General features: G+C 28.5%; 2 protein-coding genes across 2 annotated transcripts; both read left to right on the top strand.

The window, feature by feature from the left end:
- Window positions 1–562: 562 nt before the first annotated feature.
- Bm10636 (Uncharacterized protein) lies at window positions 563–9,974 on the top strand (the record flags this gene model as incomplete). The annotated part of the gene is made up of 12 exons (XM_001895974.2): window positions 563–612; window positions 868–1,016; window positions 1,321–1,548; window positions 1,829–1,977; window positions 2,148–2,327; window positions 2,441–2,523; window positions 2,846–3,207; window positions 6,776–6,970; window positions 7,233–7,516; window positions 8,111–8,218; window positions 8,688–8,971; window positions 9,338–9,974. 12 exons carry the CDS (start codon window positions 563–565, stop codon window positions 9,972–9,974), a joined length of 2,709 nt encoding a protein of 902 aa, XP_001896009.2.
- Window positions 9,975–11,656: 1,682 nt separating this feature from the next.
- On the top strand, window positions 11,657–18,262 carry Bm2424 (uncharacterized protein; the record flags this gene model as incomplete). Its single annotated transcript, XM_043080919.1, has 13 exons — window positions 11,657–11,728; window positions 12,005–12,533; window positions 12,798–12,870; window positions 13,283–13,470; window positions 13,849–14,047; window positions 14,291–14,382; window positions 14,470–14,783; window positions 15,036–15,397; window positions 15,602–15,919; window positions 16,072–16,268; window positions 16,463–16,677; window positions 17,391–17,606; window positions 18,074–18,262. The coding sequence occupies 13 exons, from the start codon at window positions 11,657–11,659 to the stop codon at window positions 18,260–18,262; spliced, it is 2,964 nt and encodes a 987-aa protein (XP_042936853.1).
- Between the last annotated feature and the right edge of the window lie 87 nt (window positions 18,263–18,349).

The following is an 18,349-nucleotide window of genomic DNA, read 5'->3' as shown; positions in this document are numbered from 1 at the left end:
TTTCTTACAACAGCTAAACCACCAATTGTCAAAATAAAATGTTTTGTAATCTGTTCGTTTTCATTTCGTTTTTTCAATTCTTTTATTTGATTTAACAATGAATTTGCTAACTTTATCTGAAGTTACATCATATTTATCGATGCTATGCTTATATTTCATCTCATTTTGTATTCCGAAATTATGTAATATGACTTTTCATTTTTATTATTTATCATTTTTCCTTGTCATTGTTCTTATCAATCTTTGATGCAATGATTTCAATAAGTTAGAACTGTGACTTAATTATATCTATGGTCATCTTGCGTGGTTTTGTGTAAATCATTAATGACAGTAAATAATTTTATTCTTTTTATGACACAACATAACATTAATTAAATATTGATTTCAATATGAAATAGTATATAATTGATCATATGAATATTCATTATTATGTACATTAATTACATATGCGCGGTATTTATATTTCACGTTTATCTGCGACGTTGCATTACCAGTACAATAATTTGTAATTGTCTCAACTATCAGGGGAGTTATTCGAAACAACAAGGCTTCGTTGAAACGAATGGAGCAGCAAAGAAGTTTCGAGGATGCTGCTTTTGAGTTGTTCAAAAAGTTGGTTTTTGTTTGCAAAGTGAAAGTGTTTTTTGCTCGATTTATAAAATATTGCTGTTTATTTACTATTTGTTTGATAAATAATATAATAATTGATAAATAATAAATATTTGATGAAAACAGTGGTAGTAATGTTTGGCAAATAATAATAATAATAATAATAATAATAATAATAATAATGCTTTAGCTCACTATTCGTTTGTTTATATTCGTTATTTGCTTATGTCGAATGTTACATGTGAATGCAGTTTTTAGCCTTTGTCCTCAGAGAAATTTCAAACGGGATGAGATACCGTATCAGACAGTTAAAGAAATCGTCGAAAAGCATCTCAGTAATATGGATCCAGAGAAAAGACAAATTTTGGAGGCTCGTTTGAGAGGTGAAACTGAACAGGGACCAAGTGGTAATTTTCCAATAATTTTCTCAGTTGTTAATTATTTTAGATCTTAGATCTCATCGAAGCAATCTAATTTCTGTAGTCAAAAATAGTATATGGAAGGACAGACGATCATTTTGCATTTAATTTATCTATGATTAAGCATTAGCAATAGGTATTTGGTGTGCTTGATTTACTTAGAATTGCTGAAAATTTTGCAAAAATATTATAAAAGCGACACTGTGGAATCGTTGCAGTTTCTAGGAACCTTTTGAATTTATCTTCCTAATGAATTTTAACATACTCGAAAGGAAAAAATTGCTGTTTCCAGAAACTAATTCAAAAGTCGATAGCCGAGGATCGTCTCCAAGCAAACCAAAATCAGTATCAGAATATCGAAATCTTCTTGTTGCGGATAGGCATCATTTGCTTCCTAAATTGGAAGACTTCAGTGAAGCTCAAAAAATTCATCTGAAATACCCAAAGAATATACGGAAATTTGTGCGAGCACGCACAGAACGTAGATTAGCTTCAGAATCGAATGATTATGTCAATATAGGTTATTTTTAGTCCTTCAGTATTTTTAATGCTTGAAATTTTTGGTATTTAAAAGCTCAAAATCTTTTTTCCAAAACCATTAGATTTAACTGTAGCAAAGAATTTGCAAATCTCGAGCATTCTAGGCAATTTATTTACATGGCATTAATTTCTGATGGAATATTAGATACAGTTTTAGATATTCAGTGTTTCAGTTCTTTGTAGTATATATTAGACAAATGGCTTGAGCAACGAAACTGTTGCTGTAAAGTTAGAATTTTGAGACTGCATATTTTATTTAGTTTGTGATGAAAAGAAACTGCCGGAAGTCTTTCTACCTATCTACGACCAGATTTTGCGAAAGCGAAAGAAGTCGTTACAATGTTATAACATGATTATTAATACTTTGCATCATTATTTTATGCGTATAACTTGGTCGGATCTTGTTTCGGTTAGTAATCCGGAGTGATTTTATTTTTTCGCATACGGGAAAAGTTTTTCTTTGTTCCATATATACATATATATATATATATAAAATATACATTGTTTCGAGTTTTTATATCTTTATTAAATAGTAAAATGAAAATTCATTTTTAATAGTACGAACTCTAAGTTTTATAGGATTTGGTAAACGAGTTTATTGAAAAACATATCATACTTACATGTGATGATTTAACAACGAAATATGATCGTGAAGAAAGAGCAGTAGATATCTACGAGCGTCTTCGTGAGTATGAGTTAATGGTACTTCTCGAACTTCATTTGATCAAAAAACATCCAGAAAAGATCGAGGAAACTGAAGTTTGTCTTTAATATTGCAAAAATAGATTGCAAGAAACGTCATTCAATAATACTGTTTGAGAAATAGTATTGATTTGAAGATTGGCAAGTTCAGCGTCCATCCTTGATTTCAGGTTGTAAACAAGTTGGGTTTTCTGGTATTTGTTGCTGACTCAGTCCATATGAAAAATTTTCTTGATGAAATTGTTTGTGATCAGTAGGTTTTTCTTTCATTTTTATTGGAAAAAGAAAATATGAGGAGGGACTAAGCAGCATTAAATATATCATTTTAGCTTAGGTTTTGTTGGTTCACTTGCTAATGGCTTGACTTTCCCATTGAAATACACTCTTTCGGCTGGATTATAGCCAATACATTGGTTGTGCATGTATCATGTCACGTTGAAATGCAGTATGTCTTGCATTTATATGCTTTATTAATTAAGTGTCAATTAAATTAATAATTCAATTGTAGGGAGGAACATTATTACTTTTTTATATTATCTTGGCAATATAACGGTATAAGGACAGTTGTTTTTCAGATTTGCTCATATAATGCCCAAAGCATTGGTTTATATTTATGAAGAATTATGTATAAAGATGCCACTTGATCTGGAAGATCGATCAGTTGATACAAGTGCAAATAGTAGGTTACTTGAAACTCGTGAAGTGGGAAGGAGAAGTAGTCGAAAAATGGGTCCTGGCAGTGCAGCAATGCTTGCGTTAGAGAGAAAAGCTGCTGCGAAGAAAACCGAAAAAGAAGGGAAGCATAAAAAACGTAAAAGTGATGAATCATCACCTGATTCGGGATCTGGAAAACCGAAAATGGGACTTCGTGCACGTGCAAAACAAGCAGAACGCATCTCAAAACGAATTGCTGCTCGCGAAAAAAGCAAAAGAGCTGGTTCGCGTTCATATCGTTAATTTTTTTTTTTATTTTTTTGATATTTGGCACAAAAAAAAATTATAATTCAGGTCAAAATATAGCTCAGGTAAGTGGAAGGAATATCTTGCTTTCAGTTTTCTATGCTGACTTTCATTCGCTGCTTTTTTACTCCACTTTTTGTGCTTTTTTTTTTATTAAATTTAGTATTACCTTTACTTTCTTACTTTTCCATGGCTGTCAGATTGGAAGATGTCCTGTTTTATAACATTTGGATTCGAAAAAAATACGGTATTATTAATTTATTGAAGTGTACGTCACAGGTTAAACATATTCTCTGTTGTGTTTTTTTAAAAAGATTACATGTCAGTGAAATAGTTAACTTTACCTCGTTAATGTTTATTCAAATATGTGAAGTGGTTAAAAACAGAATTTTATAACTTATCAACGGTTTTATTCATTTTTAACTTGTTTCATCTTTCTTAACATCGAAGTGACCTTACTTTCAATTATTATTATCATTATTATTATTGTTGTTGCTTTATTTAACGTAGCCTTGTTAACATTTCTTCATTATTGCTTTGTATATTAATAGTTATCGGCTTCGGTCCTTTCTGTTAAAACAATTATGCCATGTAAGAAGACCTTCAAATCCTAGTAAAGCCTTATGTTCATCTCGTTTGGCAGAGAAAAAAATTATCCTTTCACTAGCAGATCCCTACAAAATGCAGTGGAAAAACTTTTACGCTTACTAAAAATGGAAGAGTAAAAGTTTTCTTGTTTGATTTTCACGTATTTCCGTTTTTTATTCATTTGAAAAGGCATTTGAGAAATTGCCGTATGGAGATAATTTGGGGAGCCCATATAGTTCCAGGTGGACAAAAGATTGGATTTTGTGCTTCGGAAATCGATTTTTCCTGGTATTTGAATCGCTTTAGAGTGTTGTTTCTAATAGTAGCGTTGCTACATTTATTCGGATACATTTAGATCATTTGTAAAGTTATTGAGGGCATTGAATTTAAGATGTTGTAAAGTAATTTACCTATTATTCTTATGAAGGAAATCATGAAAAACATGGGAATATATATTGGGTAACTGTTGTAGGCTTCCAAGTTCACCTAGTTATAGAATATAGCTTTATTAATCTGTTCATCATAATAGTAGATGCAAACATATTCAAGCTAATTAACTCAGGACATTAATCAGACAAGGAATAGGCAAAATTTCAATATTTACATTGATATTAGTAACTTGATTTTCATACTTTGGATATATATGTATTATGATATGTACTAGTTTTTAAAGTGATATACATACTGATAACATTCAAGTGTAACATATTTAAGCTTAGAGGACAAATATTGAGGGAAGATTTTAGGGAATTTTATGAATTTTAGCTTTTAAATTAAGAATTCTCAGTTTGCATAATACCACCATCTTTTTTTTGCACCACAATAGTATATAATCTTTGCTCATAGTGCTCATTGACCTTTAACATCATGAACCCTTCAGTGTTGATGATCTCTTACAGCTCTCTAGCTAAGATTTAGATTTCTGAAAGGAAACATACCTAATTTTACGTTGTTTATTCTTTATACGGGAAAGTATTCTCGTCATATCTATTTCGTTGAATAATCACAGAACCGTATTTTAAGTTTTTCATCCATTTATGATTAATCTTTTAAGTATCGAAGTGAAAACACTAATAACTTTCAACAATTGGTATATTATTTATAGTTGTTAACTTTTGGAGAATAATTGGAATGAATGAAAGGATTATTGAATGTAATTTGAATTGTTAACTGTCAATCATAATACATTTGTATTTGAACATGTATATATTATATTCAATCTACTTTACTACACATTCAATATCATATTATTCATTTCTTTGTTATATTTCTTTGTTAAATGTAACATTATGATAGTTGAATTAATTGATCTTCACTTTTTTTTCTTATTTTAACAAAAATTACAGATGTAATAATTACAATATGATATCATCACCATCAATATAATTTTCAAAAAAATAATTACAACAGTAAAACATAGATTTTTCATCACATTGATCAATACGTATTTTTAAAGACTTGATAATTATTATATATTAAAAGAAAAAAAAAAAAAAAGTCATGTCTCTAATGATTTCATTAAAGCTAATGAGAAAGAATGAATGAATTAACAAAATGAATTATAGCTGAAAATTATAGCAAATGTATGCGAAAATGCTTGATTATCTTCCTTATATATATGTTCTAGATAACATATTGATTTTTGATGTCATCTCACATTACCTGTATTATTGAATGAATTAATGACATATTATGCTAGAGTTGCTATTAGTGAAATGAATGTCATAAAAATGCTTTATAGCAAATTTATGCATAATTTCAACTAATCTTTTCATGTTTTTTCCATTATAATTCATACTAGAGCTAGTAACGAAATGAATGTCATAAAAATTAGTTCAGCTTACCAAATATCAATATTATAGTTAATATTTTTTGTCATTACAACATCTTTTATCCTAAATATTTTTATCAAAATGATGGCGTCATCACTGTAATTAATATATATTGTAATTATGAGTGATGTTTTAGTTGTATATTTCTTATCTGAAATAGTTTGTTCATTAGAGAAGAAATGAATGATTAATTTTCAGCTCTCTTTATTGAATAAATTTTTTTATTCATTAGAATCTATTAGTTTGGATAATTTTCACTTTACTTTTTTCATTCATACCAATTAATAAAAATATTGAATAAAATTAGGCTCTGTAATACTGTAACGAAATTTTGAAATGAAATTGAAAAGGTGAAAAAAATCTTAGATGGAAATTTTGGCTTCCTTTCTGCAAAGACTTATATATGAGTTATCAAAAAGTAATAGTTAACTTTAAGGATAATTATCTTCAGAATTAGTGATCTAAATGCTTATATATGGTTAAGGATTGAGTGCAAATTATTCTTAGCTAATTCATTCTATCATCTTTGAATATTTTAAAGCATTTATTGCTTATCTGATTGATATTAATTATTCCAGTTGAATTTTTGCAACAGTTAACATGTGCAAAGTGTCAAAATTATCGATATTGGGGCGAAATTCAATATTTGTGCGTATTACTTATGGAAATAACTTTATATCATTTATATTAAAGTTATTCATTTTTGTGTTTGATATTAATTTAGGATTGTTAGGTAGAGATATTAGGGCTGCCTTTAGTAAATTCGTTTTTGTTGATATTTATGCATGTGTTAATTTTTATGGTTATTAATTATGTATTTCAATTGATATCTTGAAAATACCGGTTTAAACATATATTATTTTTTTCAAGGCAATATTTTAAACTCTTGTTCCATTTCAAAATTCTTTTTATGATAGGTAAACTGCATTTCGTTAAGTTTAAGTTGAATCATTGATTTAATATCTTACGTAAATTGTCAGCTTACATTTATATCTTAATAGATTGGATTTTGTCAATTTAATGTATTTTTAATTTCTTCGTGTCCTGCTGTTACTCGAAGTTTCATTTCTACTGTTACTTTTTCTTTTTAATTTAAGTTTCAAACATGTTTCAATATATTTTAAGACGAAGATAAAGAGATAGAAGAAGAGAAAGCAGGCGAGAGTGGCGGTTCATCTTCCACAATTAGCGAAGGTGATGATCTTGGAGAAATAGTTGTACCATCAACACCGAAATCAAAAATGAAGAAGAAACTGGATGAAAAAATTTCTAAAGATGATGAAAACGTTATGCAAACGCCACTTAGTAAACTCAATCGAAGTAAATCTTTTTTTTTTCTTTTACAACGATCTCTTTTTCTCGTGTTCAGATATCTCCAGATCATTTGTATATGTGTCTATCTTTTTCAAATTAGGTATACTTTGTTCTTTTTTTAATGTTTTGCTTATGTAATTCTCGTTAAGGAGATGATTCTCTATCAGCTATTTATCTTAATTCACGTAGTGAAATTTTTTATTTTTCTTCAGATTTATAGATCAAACTCTGTAACGCAGCACTTCGATATTTAAATAGTAAATTTCAGTTCCGACACGTAAAAATGAAAAACTAGCAGCATTGTTAGAAAAAAGTATGAAGACGCAATCACAGCAGCTGCAGTTGAAAAAAAGGAAAAGTCTTCCAGTGATACGTGGAAGAATGCAGTCCAGAAAATCACGAAATTCACTACCATCGTCGTCATCTGCTCCTAGTCTTGCCAATATTCCACGAACACGTTCTGCACGTGTAAATTTAAATGAACGTTTTGCTATGATGGATCGATTAAACGAGGAAACTAATGCACGTGCTGCTGCTACTACATCACCTGCAGTACGTATCAATTTATAAATGAAGCATAGTTAAATTCTACTTTTAAATATTCTTGGAATGTTCTTATATTAAAGATTATTATCATTATGTAACCGTCATCATTATGTAATCAAACTCACACTGAGCTTAAAAAGAAAGTGGATAGAGGGAACTTAAGCAAAATATCATCGCAAAATCTTTGCTTATCCATGAAGAAAGTGTAATTCTAGTGGGTTTAGTTAATAAGGCGGAAAAGAAAAAAATTCTATTGGAAAAATTTTTAATGAAGTCATTTTTTAATTTTTGTTCCATGCAATCACATCTAGTAATGTTTTTATGACATAACATTCCGTCATTCTTTGCCGTATGCAGCTGTAATTGCTGATTTTTCAACATTCACTTTTTTAAATAATATTTTTCGTACAAATGACTTTTTGTTTGTATGTGAAAAGATCAGTTGAAATAGAAATGAAAGAGAAACATGGGTAGTGTTGCAAACAGATATCTATTAATTTTATCTGAGTTAAAGGACTTAATTGAAAATAACCAAATTTTGATCGTTGTTGGAAACTTTTTAAGTTTGTTTCGTTTTATTTTCAGTGGATTAATTTTTAGCCTCAAACATCGATTAAAGATATATCTCTAGACAAAAGTATTATTGAGCGATATCGTAAACGCATCGAAACTATTCGTCATTCAGCACGTCAAAGTGATAAAAATGAGGTAAGTGAAAGAAAGCATTTTCAGTCAAATGTTTATTTCATAATCAAATTTATGATTTTTTTATTGAAAGGTGAAGGATTAAACGGTATTTTTTAAGCTACGTTTATCTTCATTTTTGAGTTTTATATGTTAAATTATTTCAGAGTTCCGTTATAAAATTCCTATTAAAAGAAATGATTACTTTTTTTTTTACGAAATATAAAAAAAATTCCCTCATGGGGCTCAAAAACTTGCGGAAAAGCCTTACTACTGATATGTAAATTATTGTTATAATCCATACATTTTTTTTTTTTTTTTTGGAAAATTCTAAGTATAAATTTTCAAAAAATAGGGTTTAAAATCAAAGTGTAATTTTTATAAATTTTATAAATTCTACAAGATTTTATAAATTCTACAAGACAGTTTTCCATTCAATAGAAGAAGCAGTGAAAAAAGAAGGAGAAGATATCTTAAATGAAATTATTTGTAGGTATTTTATGGTCGTTGCACATCACGTCGTAACTTATTCGATGATATTATTGACGAGGAAGACAGTGAAGGAATTGCAACACGTTCCACAGCTTGTATTCAGAAGAATCGAAGTGGACGATCGGTTCAAACTAGTCAAAAAGTGTACATGGCACATGCATTGCTCAACGTTTATAATACAGACCCACTTAATCCACCAAAGCTACCAAAAGATGCTCCGTTCAAATTACATCGTCTCATTCGTCCGGCATCGAAATCAGATAAAAAAAGACTATTCAAGCTTAGGTAAGTCTATATTTAATAAAAAAAGATTTAATAAATTGAAAATTCATTTGGCAGGAAGTTTTTGGTAATTTTTGAAATAATTCATCTGTTTACCGATAAATGAAGTGAAGTAAGTGATAAAAGATCTCATCAAGTGTTTCTGTCATCATTCATTTCGATTGAATAGGCATTGAAAAAAAAAAAAAAAAAAAAACATTCAACTACATGATGAAAAGATCTCGTCTCAAATTTTTTTTTAAACATTAATCTATGTTTGAAAAAAAAAAAAAAAAAACTAAAATAATATTTAAAGCTACTTTCTCATTGGTTGTTTCCTATGAAAATTCTTAATTTATTGTTCTCATAGCTATTATAATCATTTTGCAGACTTCGAATAGCTCGTGAAAAATCGGGATCAGCTTCATTGGTCAAAAATAATGCATGTGAAATTCCTGAAATAACAGATTCTTCAAAGGATATAAAAGCAAAATCCGAAATAGTAGAAGGAAATTCTTGTAATGAAAGTGAAAAGTTTGAAGCCGTTGAGAGGAAAGAAATATTAGAAAGTGATAACACCGAAAAAACAGTGGATCTTTTCAGGGATCCAGGTGTGAAAAAATTAGCTAGAAAGTTAAGTGGAACATCAAAAAATGTAGAAACGCATTTGGCATCTTCCAATCGATCATCGAAAGAAAGTTCCAATAAAAAAAGAAGAAACTCATCATATTCTTCACATTCATCCAATGGTGTATCATCCAATAATTCAAAAATTTCCAATACTAATGGATCAGTTATAGATGAAAAAATTTCCACTAAAGCAATTGATGATATCTCTGAAATGGTAGCGAAGCCATGTATTGATTCCGCGAAATCTAAATCAGCAGATAATATAAAGGATCAGATGAGGAATGTAAATCACGAATGTATGATTGATAAAATAGAAAACGAAGGTGAAAAAGGTGATAATTCGAGTGAAATTCCATCTAACATCAAAGAAAAAGATGATAAAATGGATGTATTGTAAAGTGTATTTTTCATTTACTGTAAGTTTATTCGGTTTGTCTGTTAAACGATATTTGATAGAGCTTTTTATGTTTAAGAGTATAAATATATTACTCTCACATTGCATAGCTTTTTTTTTAAAAAAAAAAGTTTGCCAAATTTTTCTTTGATGCCAAAATACTGACTTGATATCTTTTTTACCTTATATCTCATTCTTTCAGTACAAGTTGGTAGTAAAGTTCAAGTTGTATATTTTCCATTTCCAAAGAAGTAGACGATTATTTTATTAAAAAATTTCTAAGTATTCAATTTTTTTTTTTTTTTTTAAAGCTACAACTATTGCATCAAGCTTTTGCTTTATCTTTTCATTGGTTTGTTGTTCTAATAGACAATTAGGTTGTTTTATAAAATTTGATGTTTTTAAATATATCGTAATGTTTAAATCGGAATGCTCTCAACGTTGTTACTATAAAGTAAGGAGAAGTATGTGTTAGGCTCTTTTGTTTTCTTTTTTTGAATGGAATTCATTTTTTTTTATCAATCTATATTGTTGACTGATTGACTAAACTGAGGGCATTGTATGATGTTTTGTCTTTTTTAGGTATGAATTATTTAAGGAATTCAAAGGAAGGATTTAGAAACGAGGTATCATTTGTTTATAGGCAAAATTGTTTGATATCGAAGCACTTTCTCTTAGAGAAGTTTAGAATCGAATAAGACAGGATGATGAATTTATCAAACTGGAAATGAAATTTTTGATGGTTCAATGATTTTTATTTTTATGGCTTAAATAAACAAAATAGGGGTGATTATGGATGAATGTGTTTTTTAAATATTGCTACTGTTACTAGATACACGAATCAATCCGGCTTATAAAGTTAGCACTGATTGATTTTAATGATAAAGATTCGAGATAATCTGACACTATCGTTGTTCATTGTATGTTTTATTTCTCAAATAACGTAATTGTGATATGATGCAGAATTAATTTATCGTTTTCTTTTTAATCACACTGCATCGTTTTGAAATTCAAAAAAAAAGAAGAACCACATCTTGCGTGCTTTCCGAAATGAAATACTTTCTCTGCTGCATACATTTGTTTTTTTTCGTTGTATCAGTGTATGCTTATTTATCTTGAAATGCTTCACGTTTTACGGATTAATGGATGAATAATTGTAAGTTGCATGTTTTTTTCTTTTTTGGTTGTTTGTCAAGAAAAGAAAAATTGTCTTCCACGTTTCAATCTTTTGCATTACACATTTGTATTTTGAAAACGGCTGAAATGCTGTTATACATATTAAATGGATAATGATTCGATGTAAGGATATTGAAATTGTTAAGATTATGTGATCATATTTATCGTTCATATGAATCATAGGAATTTAAATTGACTAAAGTTTTAACACTAGAAAAAATTTATTTTCAATACAGTAATTAGAATTTTGGAAAAGATTAATTTATATTATTCATATATACACAAGTCTAATTGAATCAGATCTCATATTAATTTATATTGAATTGTTTTTTTTTTTCCCGAGCATAGGTTGTAAAAAGTTTTTTTTTTTTTGGATTTATAAATATAACTTTTGATTTCTTCATGTTCAATCCTTCTAAGTAGCGTGAATTTTCGATTAATCCTATGGTTATAAATAATTGATTTCATGCTTCTAGTTTTGTATCTAGCACGAATGGTTGCGCGTATTGATGAAAAGAAATCTTGCAAAGCGTTCCAATGAACAACGACTTTTAAGACCACGTCTAGAGGTTAAAGAAGAGGTGACTATTTGAAAGAAAAAGAAAAAAGTACAAGATGAGATAATTTCGAAAAAACTCTTTTTAGAAAAAAAAAAAAAAAAGAATAATTTAGAAAAAACTCGAAGAAGTTCCTAACTATAAAACAAAATTCAGAAATTATTAATAGCATTATCAGTAGCAGAGGTGAATTCGTCATTGTGAGCCTATTTTCTATAGTCAAAAAATCTTGAGTGAAATTATTTTATGTTTCTTCTCAGCTAATGAATTTTTGAGTTCGAATTAAATTCACAGTTTCAGGAAGGATTTGATAGAAGTGATGTAAAAAAAGCATTGTTAGAATCATTGTATGAACAGCGTAAGGAAGAACGTCGAAAGGAATTGGCAAAAGAATTGAAACGACGTGAAAATTACAGTAGAAATAGACTTACTGAAAAGGATCAGAAAAGGAGCAAGAGTAATGAGCATAGAAATAATAGTGAAGACAAAAAACAAAATGAAAATTCGAAATTAAAAAGAAAAAAGGAGAAAAGAGGAGTTGAACAACATACTTCAAAAGATAAGAATTTATTGAAAGGAAAAGAAAAAGTCAAAATTCAGGAGAATTTGGTGATAAAAAATAAGGATGCTGTAGTGGTATTGAAGAGTAAAGAGAAAATAAAAGTTTCGAAAGAGAGAATTGCTGATCAAGAAGAAAAACTAAACGAAGTTATTCCGGAAGAAGCAAAAACTGTTGTCGAGAAAGTGGTACATAAGAAAGTATTCGACATTGAAGCGTTACCGTCAACTACAGATTTTGTCCGATTTATGTCATTAGATTACTCAGATGGTTAGCATTTAAAATTGCTATATTTGAATGTCCAATTAAGTAATATTTAATTGAAATAAAAAGTCAAATATATTGTTAAAGATAGTGCTTTGATTCAACTGATTAAATTACTTAAGCAAACTACAATCTGAGATTTTCTCAGCAAAAAGATTATAAATTCATACGCTGCTTATTATTTCAAATAGATTCGAACTTCTTTTTTACTAAAATATTTTCAATTTAAGTTTCTTTTTTTTTTTTGCTAAAATTATTATGCATTTGCAGATCTTGAAGGTATACCAAAAGAATTACAACATTTTCGTACACTTCCATTAGTACCGGTTCCAGAATTACCATGGTCAATCTCGAGCAAATGAATGGCAAAATTGTAAGTGGAATTTGTAAAAATTATAATTTGAAAAAAACAAATAAAAATAAATCTAACCACAAAGCACCATTGTTTCATATGATTGATGATATAAATTGAACGGTGCTGAAAAAGAAAAAAGATTTCATATCATTTGAGAATTTTCAAGGGAACAGTATGAATTGTTTTTTATGTGAAATGAAAATTTCTATCTTATTTGTATTCTTTATAGTTTGTTTAATATTATCGTTACAAATTATATCTATATTTAAATTTGACAAATTTATAATGAATTTCAGGCCCATTTAATCAATATTGCTTTCATTGGTATTTCATTCTTTATATCACTTCTGCTATTTCAACATGGTTTTTTGCTTAAACGAGTTGAACTTATGTCACGCAGTTCGTGTTCAGATGTTGCTTCACATAATGCATGTTGGTTTCCAGCTCAATATCAACGGGTTGTTATTATTTTAATTGATGCTCTACGATATGATTTTGTTGCACTGTCTCAATCACAGTATAATAATAGCAGAAAAGAATATTCTGGTCACTTTTCTACTGTTACTCGTTTACTTGATGAACAGAAAGGTAAGTAAATATTTTCTACAGTTTTTTAAATATGTCGAAAATTTTTAAACATTAAAAAAAATTTTTTTTTTTAGAAAAAGACAATCTTAAGTAATGATTTAATAATGTTAAATGATTGCTGGATTTAGTAATGATGACCTATTTAGAAGGAATGATATATCATTTGAAATGTACTAAACTTTAATTTTAGCAAAAAGAAAAAAATAAGAGCTATATATATATTAATAATTTAAGATTATGAAAATTAAAAAGTTTTTACTATCCTATCATCTAAGCTACTGAGTCTGAAAATTATTATAATAAGATTGATATCAGTATAAATAAATGGATGTGGTTTATTTTTGATAAATTTCTAGATTGCTTACAATCATATTTTAGATTCAGCAGTTTTGATGCATTTTCATGCAGATGCTCCAACTACTACGATGCAACGTTTAAAAGCAATAACTACTGGTTCACTTCCCACTTTTATTGATGTTGGTTCAAATTTTGCAAGCACTGCAATATTGGAAGATAATTGGATTGATGAAATTGTCGCAACAAATCGAAGTATTGTTATGCTTGGAGATGATACATGGTAATTTGTTTAGTATGAAAATAAGCCATCATTTCTTGATCACAAAATTTGCTGTAATATATTGTCATATTTTGATTATGAATAGAACTAGATTTGAAAATTGTCAATTTAGGAATTTTTTTTTTTTTTGTTTTGTTTGCAAAAATTTATCGAAGCTCACTGTTGGTTGCATAACGATGCGATAGTACTATTTCATCCGTATTTTGGCTTTATACTTCATATTGCTTGCTTTTTTTTTTTTAGGATTTCATTATATCCAAAACAGTTCAAACGTAAATATCATTTACCATCCTTTGACATAAATGATCTTCACACTGTTGATCAGATGATTTCAGGTATGTTTCATTAGATGTGCAAATTTTTTCATGCATTAATTTTCTCTATTCTTTCTCTTTATATTGTCAGATGAATCTATATTCCAGACAATCTTTTCGACGAACTTGTAAAATCGGATTGGACTGTTCTAATAGCACATTTTCTTGGCGTTGATCACTGTGGGCATAAATATGGTCCGGATCATCCTGAAATGTCCAAAAAATTAAAGCAAATGAATGAAATCTTGGCAAAAGTGGTCGATTCTTTGGATAACAATACTTTATTATTGGTAATGGGTGATCATGGAATGACGGAAAATGGTGATCATGGTGGCGATGAGCCACTGGAAACCGATGCTGCCTTATTTATGTTTGCTAAAAGAAAGTTGATTTTTGCGGAACCACCAGATTCAGTTTCGCAGGTAATTGAGTTATTTTTGCTTTACAAAAAAAAAGTAAATGGAAATATCTGAAATTCTTGAAGCTTCTAAGCTTAATTAAAGCTTCTAAGCTTTAAGAATTTCAGATATTTCGTAAGTTTTTCCTGAAATTTGAAGAATTTTTGATAAATTATTTTTCATTTACTATTATTAAACAGTTATTCTATTTTGCTTTCACTTCAGGTTAACTGCAATAGCAAATTTAATTAAATTATGTGGAATATTTTTTTTCAGGTTGACATTGTGCCAACAATCAGTTTATTACTTGATTCACCCATTCCATATTCTAATATTGGAACACTAATTGATTGTGTCATAGTACCAGAACATCGAGATCTAGCAATAAGCAGTAATGCAGAGCAAATGATGCGCTATGGACGGACTATTGTGGCGGAAACTCAATTACCGGAATTAGATTCATTGATACGAAGTTTTGAAAATAATGGCAATGTAGAAAACTCTATTGATTACATGCGACGTTTACAAGAACTTTTACGTGCTTCATGGACTGAATTTAATAGTAGTTTCATGCGAATTGGTTTTTTATCATTGCTTGATGCAATATTATCAGTTTATGGTTCGCTTTATACGGGAAAGTAAGTTCCTTTATAAAAATTTTATAAATTTTTAAGAACCATTTCATCAAAACTGTACTCATTAATTGATGTTATCAATTTCTTTCATAAAATTCAACTGACTGATTATATTAACAAAATACAATGCTTTTTGCTACTAAACGATGGAGTAATTTTATTCTTTAAGTCATATAAATGCATTTCAATTTGCATTTTCTTTTTCAGTATTTCATTTACCTCTTTGGTTTTTCGTTCCGGTCTATTTTTCATCCAAATGTCGGTTTTTTTAATTGGAGATGATGAACATTATGTTGCAATTTTGGATTTTCTATTATCCTTCTCATTAATCATTCGACTTATTCGAGCAGCTAGGACATTATTTTTATTCGCACCAACAATTTGGGAATTTGCTGTATTTTGTATAACTATTGCACATGCATCATCTTTCCTTTCTAATAGTTACATTATTTTTGAATCATCCGTAATTCGTTTCCTGACGCAAACCGTAGTTGCTATTGCATTTTGGCAGTCATTTTCAAACTGGTATATAATTTTTGAATGTTTTATTTGATTTTAAATAATAATTGAGTTTGATAAAGGAGAGAAAACGTACAAAGTTTTGTGAGCATTTTGAAATTTGGGTATTTTTTGGACGGTTTTTTTTTTCTTTTTTCTTGACCACATGTTATTTACAGGAATCATAGTAATCGTCGTCAATCGAAATCGTTTTTAGCTTTGTTAGAAAAGCGTTTTAATTGGCAACGTTTCCTTATCTTCATTATGATCATTTTACTTTTGCGATTGGGTATTTTCTTTGAAAAATGTCGAGAAGAACAAGGAGATGCATGTGAAGCTACAATATTTTCACAGTCATTTTCACATATCCCTCATAGTAAGTACTTTTTATTTCTTTTATAATACTAAATAATTTGTGTAGAAAAGAAAATAATGGCGCAAATCATTATTCTCAAGCAAATTTTCATGAATTTTTTATCTAAATAGAATAAGCACGTTATTAGATGTGTTAAAAATAATTGTATTAATCATAATTAAATTATTAAATTTCTAACTCAGTCAAATTTTTAGGTCCTCTAAAAGTAATGCGTTTTATGCTCGGTATAGCAGTACAAATTGCTGCTGCATATATGGCAACGAAATTTCTGCAAAATTATCCATCTGAAATTTGTACTTCAACATTAATTTTTCCAACAACAGTTGCTAGTATTGCTTCATGGTTTTCTCTTTGGTTACCCGAAGATACTATTAATTATTTTGCTCGATTTTCACTTGGTACTGCTCAGGTTTGTTCATAATTGAATGTAACATCATTATTGACCGGATTACTGCAAATTTTACTCTAATGCAATAATTTTAGTTTGTAGCCCAACACTTCTATCAAATTCTATGCTTAAATGATGTAATGTTTTTAGTACTATAAACTTTTTATATTTCTTATAAAATAAATTCTTCACCTTGCATGTAGAAACTTTATTTTTTATTTTTTACTACGATATTGGAATTAGCATATATATAAATCATTTATTTCTAGATTGTTTATGGTTTATCGTTTATTAATTTATTAATTATTTCTTTTCGTGCAACTCTTATTGGAAAATTTTGGAATCAAAATAGTTGCGCAATATCATACTTAGTGTGCATATCATTTGTTTTATTTCTAATCCTGGGCGATGGTCTAGCATTCAGTTTTCTTTCGTTAATTACAATAATCTTTCTCATTCCATTTATTATCGATGATGGTATGTTATTTATTTCTCTTTTTAATCTAAACTCCTCTAGTATCTAAATTGTTTCCTTTCTTTTTCAGATTATTTTTTGTGCTCTATATTTAAGAAATTCTTGTATTACACTTTTTTCTTTTTATTTGCTATATTCATGGAAAATTTTAAATTTATTTAAGGTTTTTATTTATTATTTAATTTATTTTTTAGAATATTACCAAATAATATTAATTGTTTTTCTGTCATCACATGGGTTTTTTTCTTTATCACATCAGCCAACATTTTCATCAATTCCTTGGCAAGCAGCCTTTATTGGTGTTCCCGGTAATTTTGCCATCCAAATAGTACCAGGTGCACTTGTCATTGCTCATATTTTTGCATCACAAATCATTACATGTGTTGCATTACCGATGCTTGTGATGCAGCAAAATTATCGACAATCTGGTCTCTCACATTGGACTTATAAATTGATCTTATTTCATTCATTAAAGGTTAATTTAAGCTAATAATTTTGATTAGAATTTTAGAAAGTAATTATGATGCAAAGATTTACAATGAAATTTTAGACTTTAATTTATTTTCTTATGATATGATTTCACTTATATATGATATTCATTACGCAATACATTATTGAAAAAAATTCTATTTAGTTTTGAAGTACCAGAAGCTTGATTTCATAATTCAATCTACAATAACGCATAATGACAGATGAAATCTTCGAAATAAGCAAAACTCTATAATGGTCATATAGAAAGTTGGAAGTTGTAAAAAATCATGTTACTACCATTTTTGTTTTCTAAAATTAGATAACATGTACTGAAATTTACTGGACAAAATCATCATTAAGTTATTTAATGCGAGTTTTCTAGCAAATTAATTTATGTCATGCAGTGTTAAGCTAAAATCCATTATTCGAGAAAAAAAGAAAGGAAAAAACAAAGTGTAGTTAAAATTTCAGGCACTCTCAGTATGCATAATGGCAGCTATACATCGACGACATTTGATGGTTTGGAAAATCTTTGCTCCGAAATTCATTTTTGAATCACTTTCTCTTTGTGTTGTTTGTTTTACTCTGCTAATTACCAACTGTATCTTTTGGAAGTTGGTTGTACCTCCACCTCTTGACTTAACTGTTAAAAGGAGTTAATAATTTTTACTTTCCTTTTGCTGATTATTCATGCAGAGTTTCTCTCTCACATTTTTAAAATTGAATATATTTTAGCCTTCCATCTGA

The sequence above is a fragment of the Brugia malayi genome (assembly GCF_000002995.4).
Source record: "Brugia malayi strain FR3 genome assembly, contig: Bm_v4_Chr3_scaffold_001, whole genome shotgun sequence".
Taxonomy (NCBI): domain Eukaryota; kingdom Metazoa; phylum Nematoda; class Chromadorea; order Rhabditida; family Onchocercidae; genus Brugia; species Brugia malayi.
The sequence above is the reverse complement of the archived record's forward strand: the minus strand, read 5'-3'. Positions and strand labels throughout refer to the sequence as shown.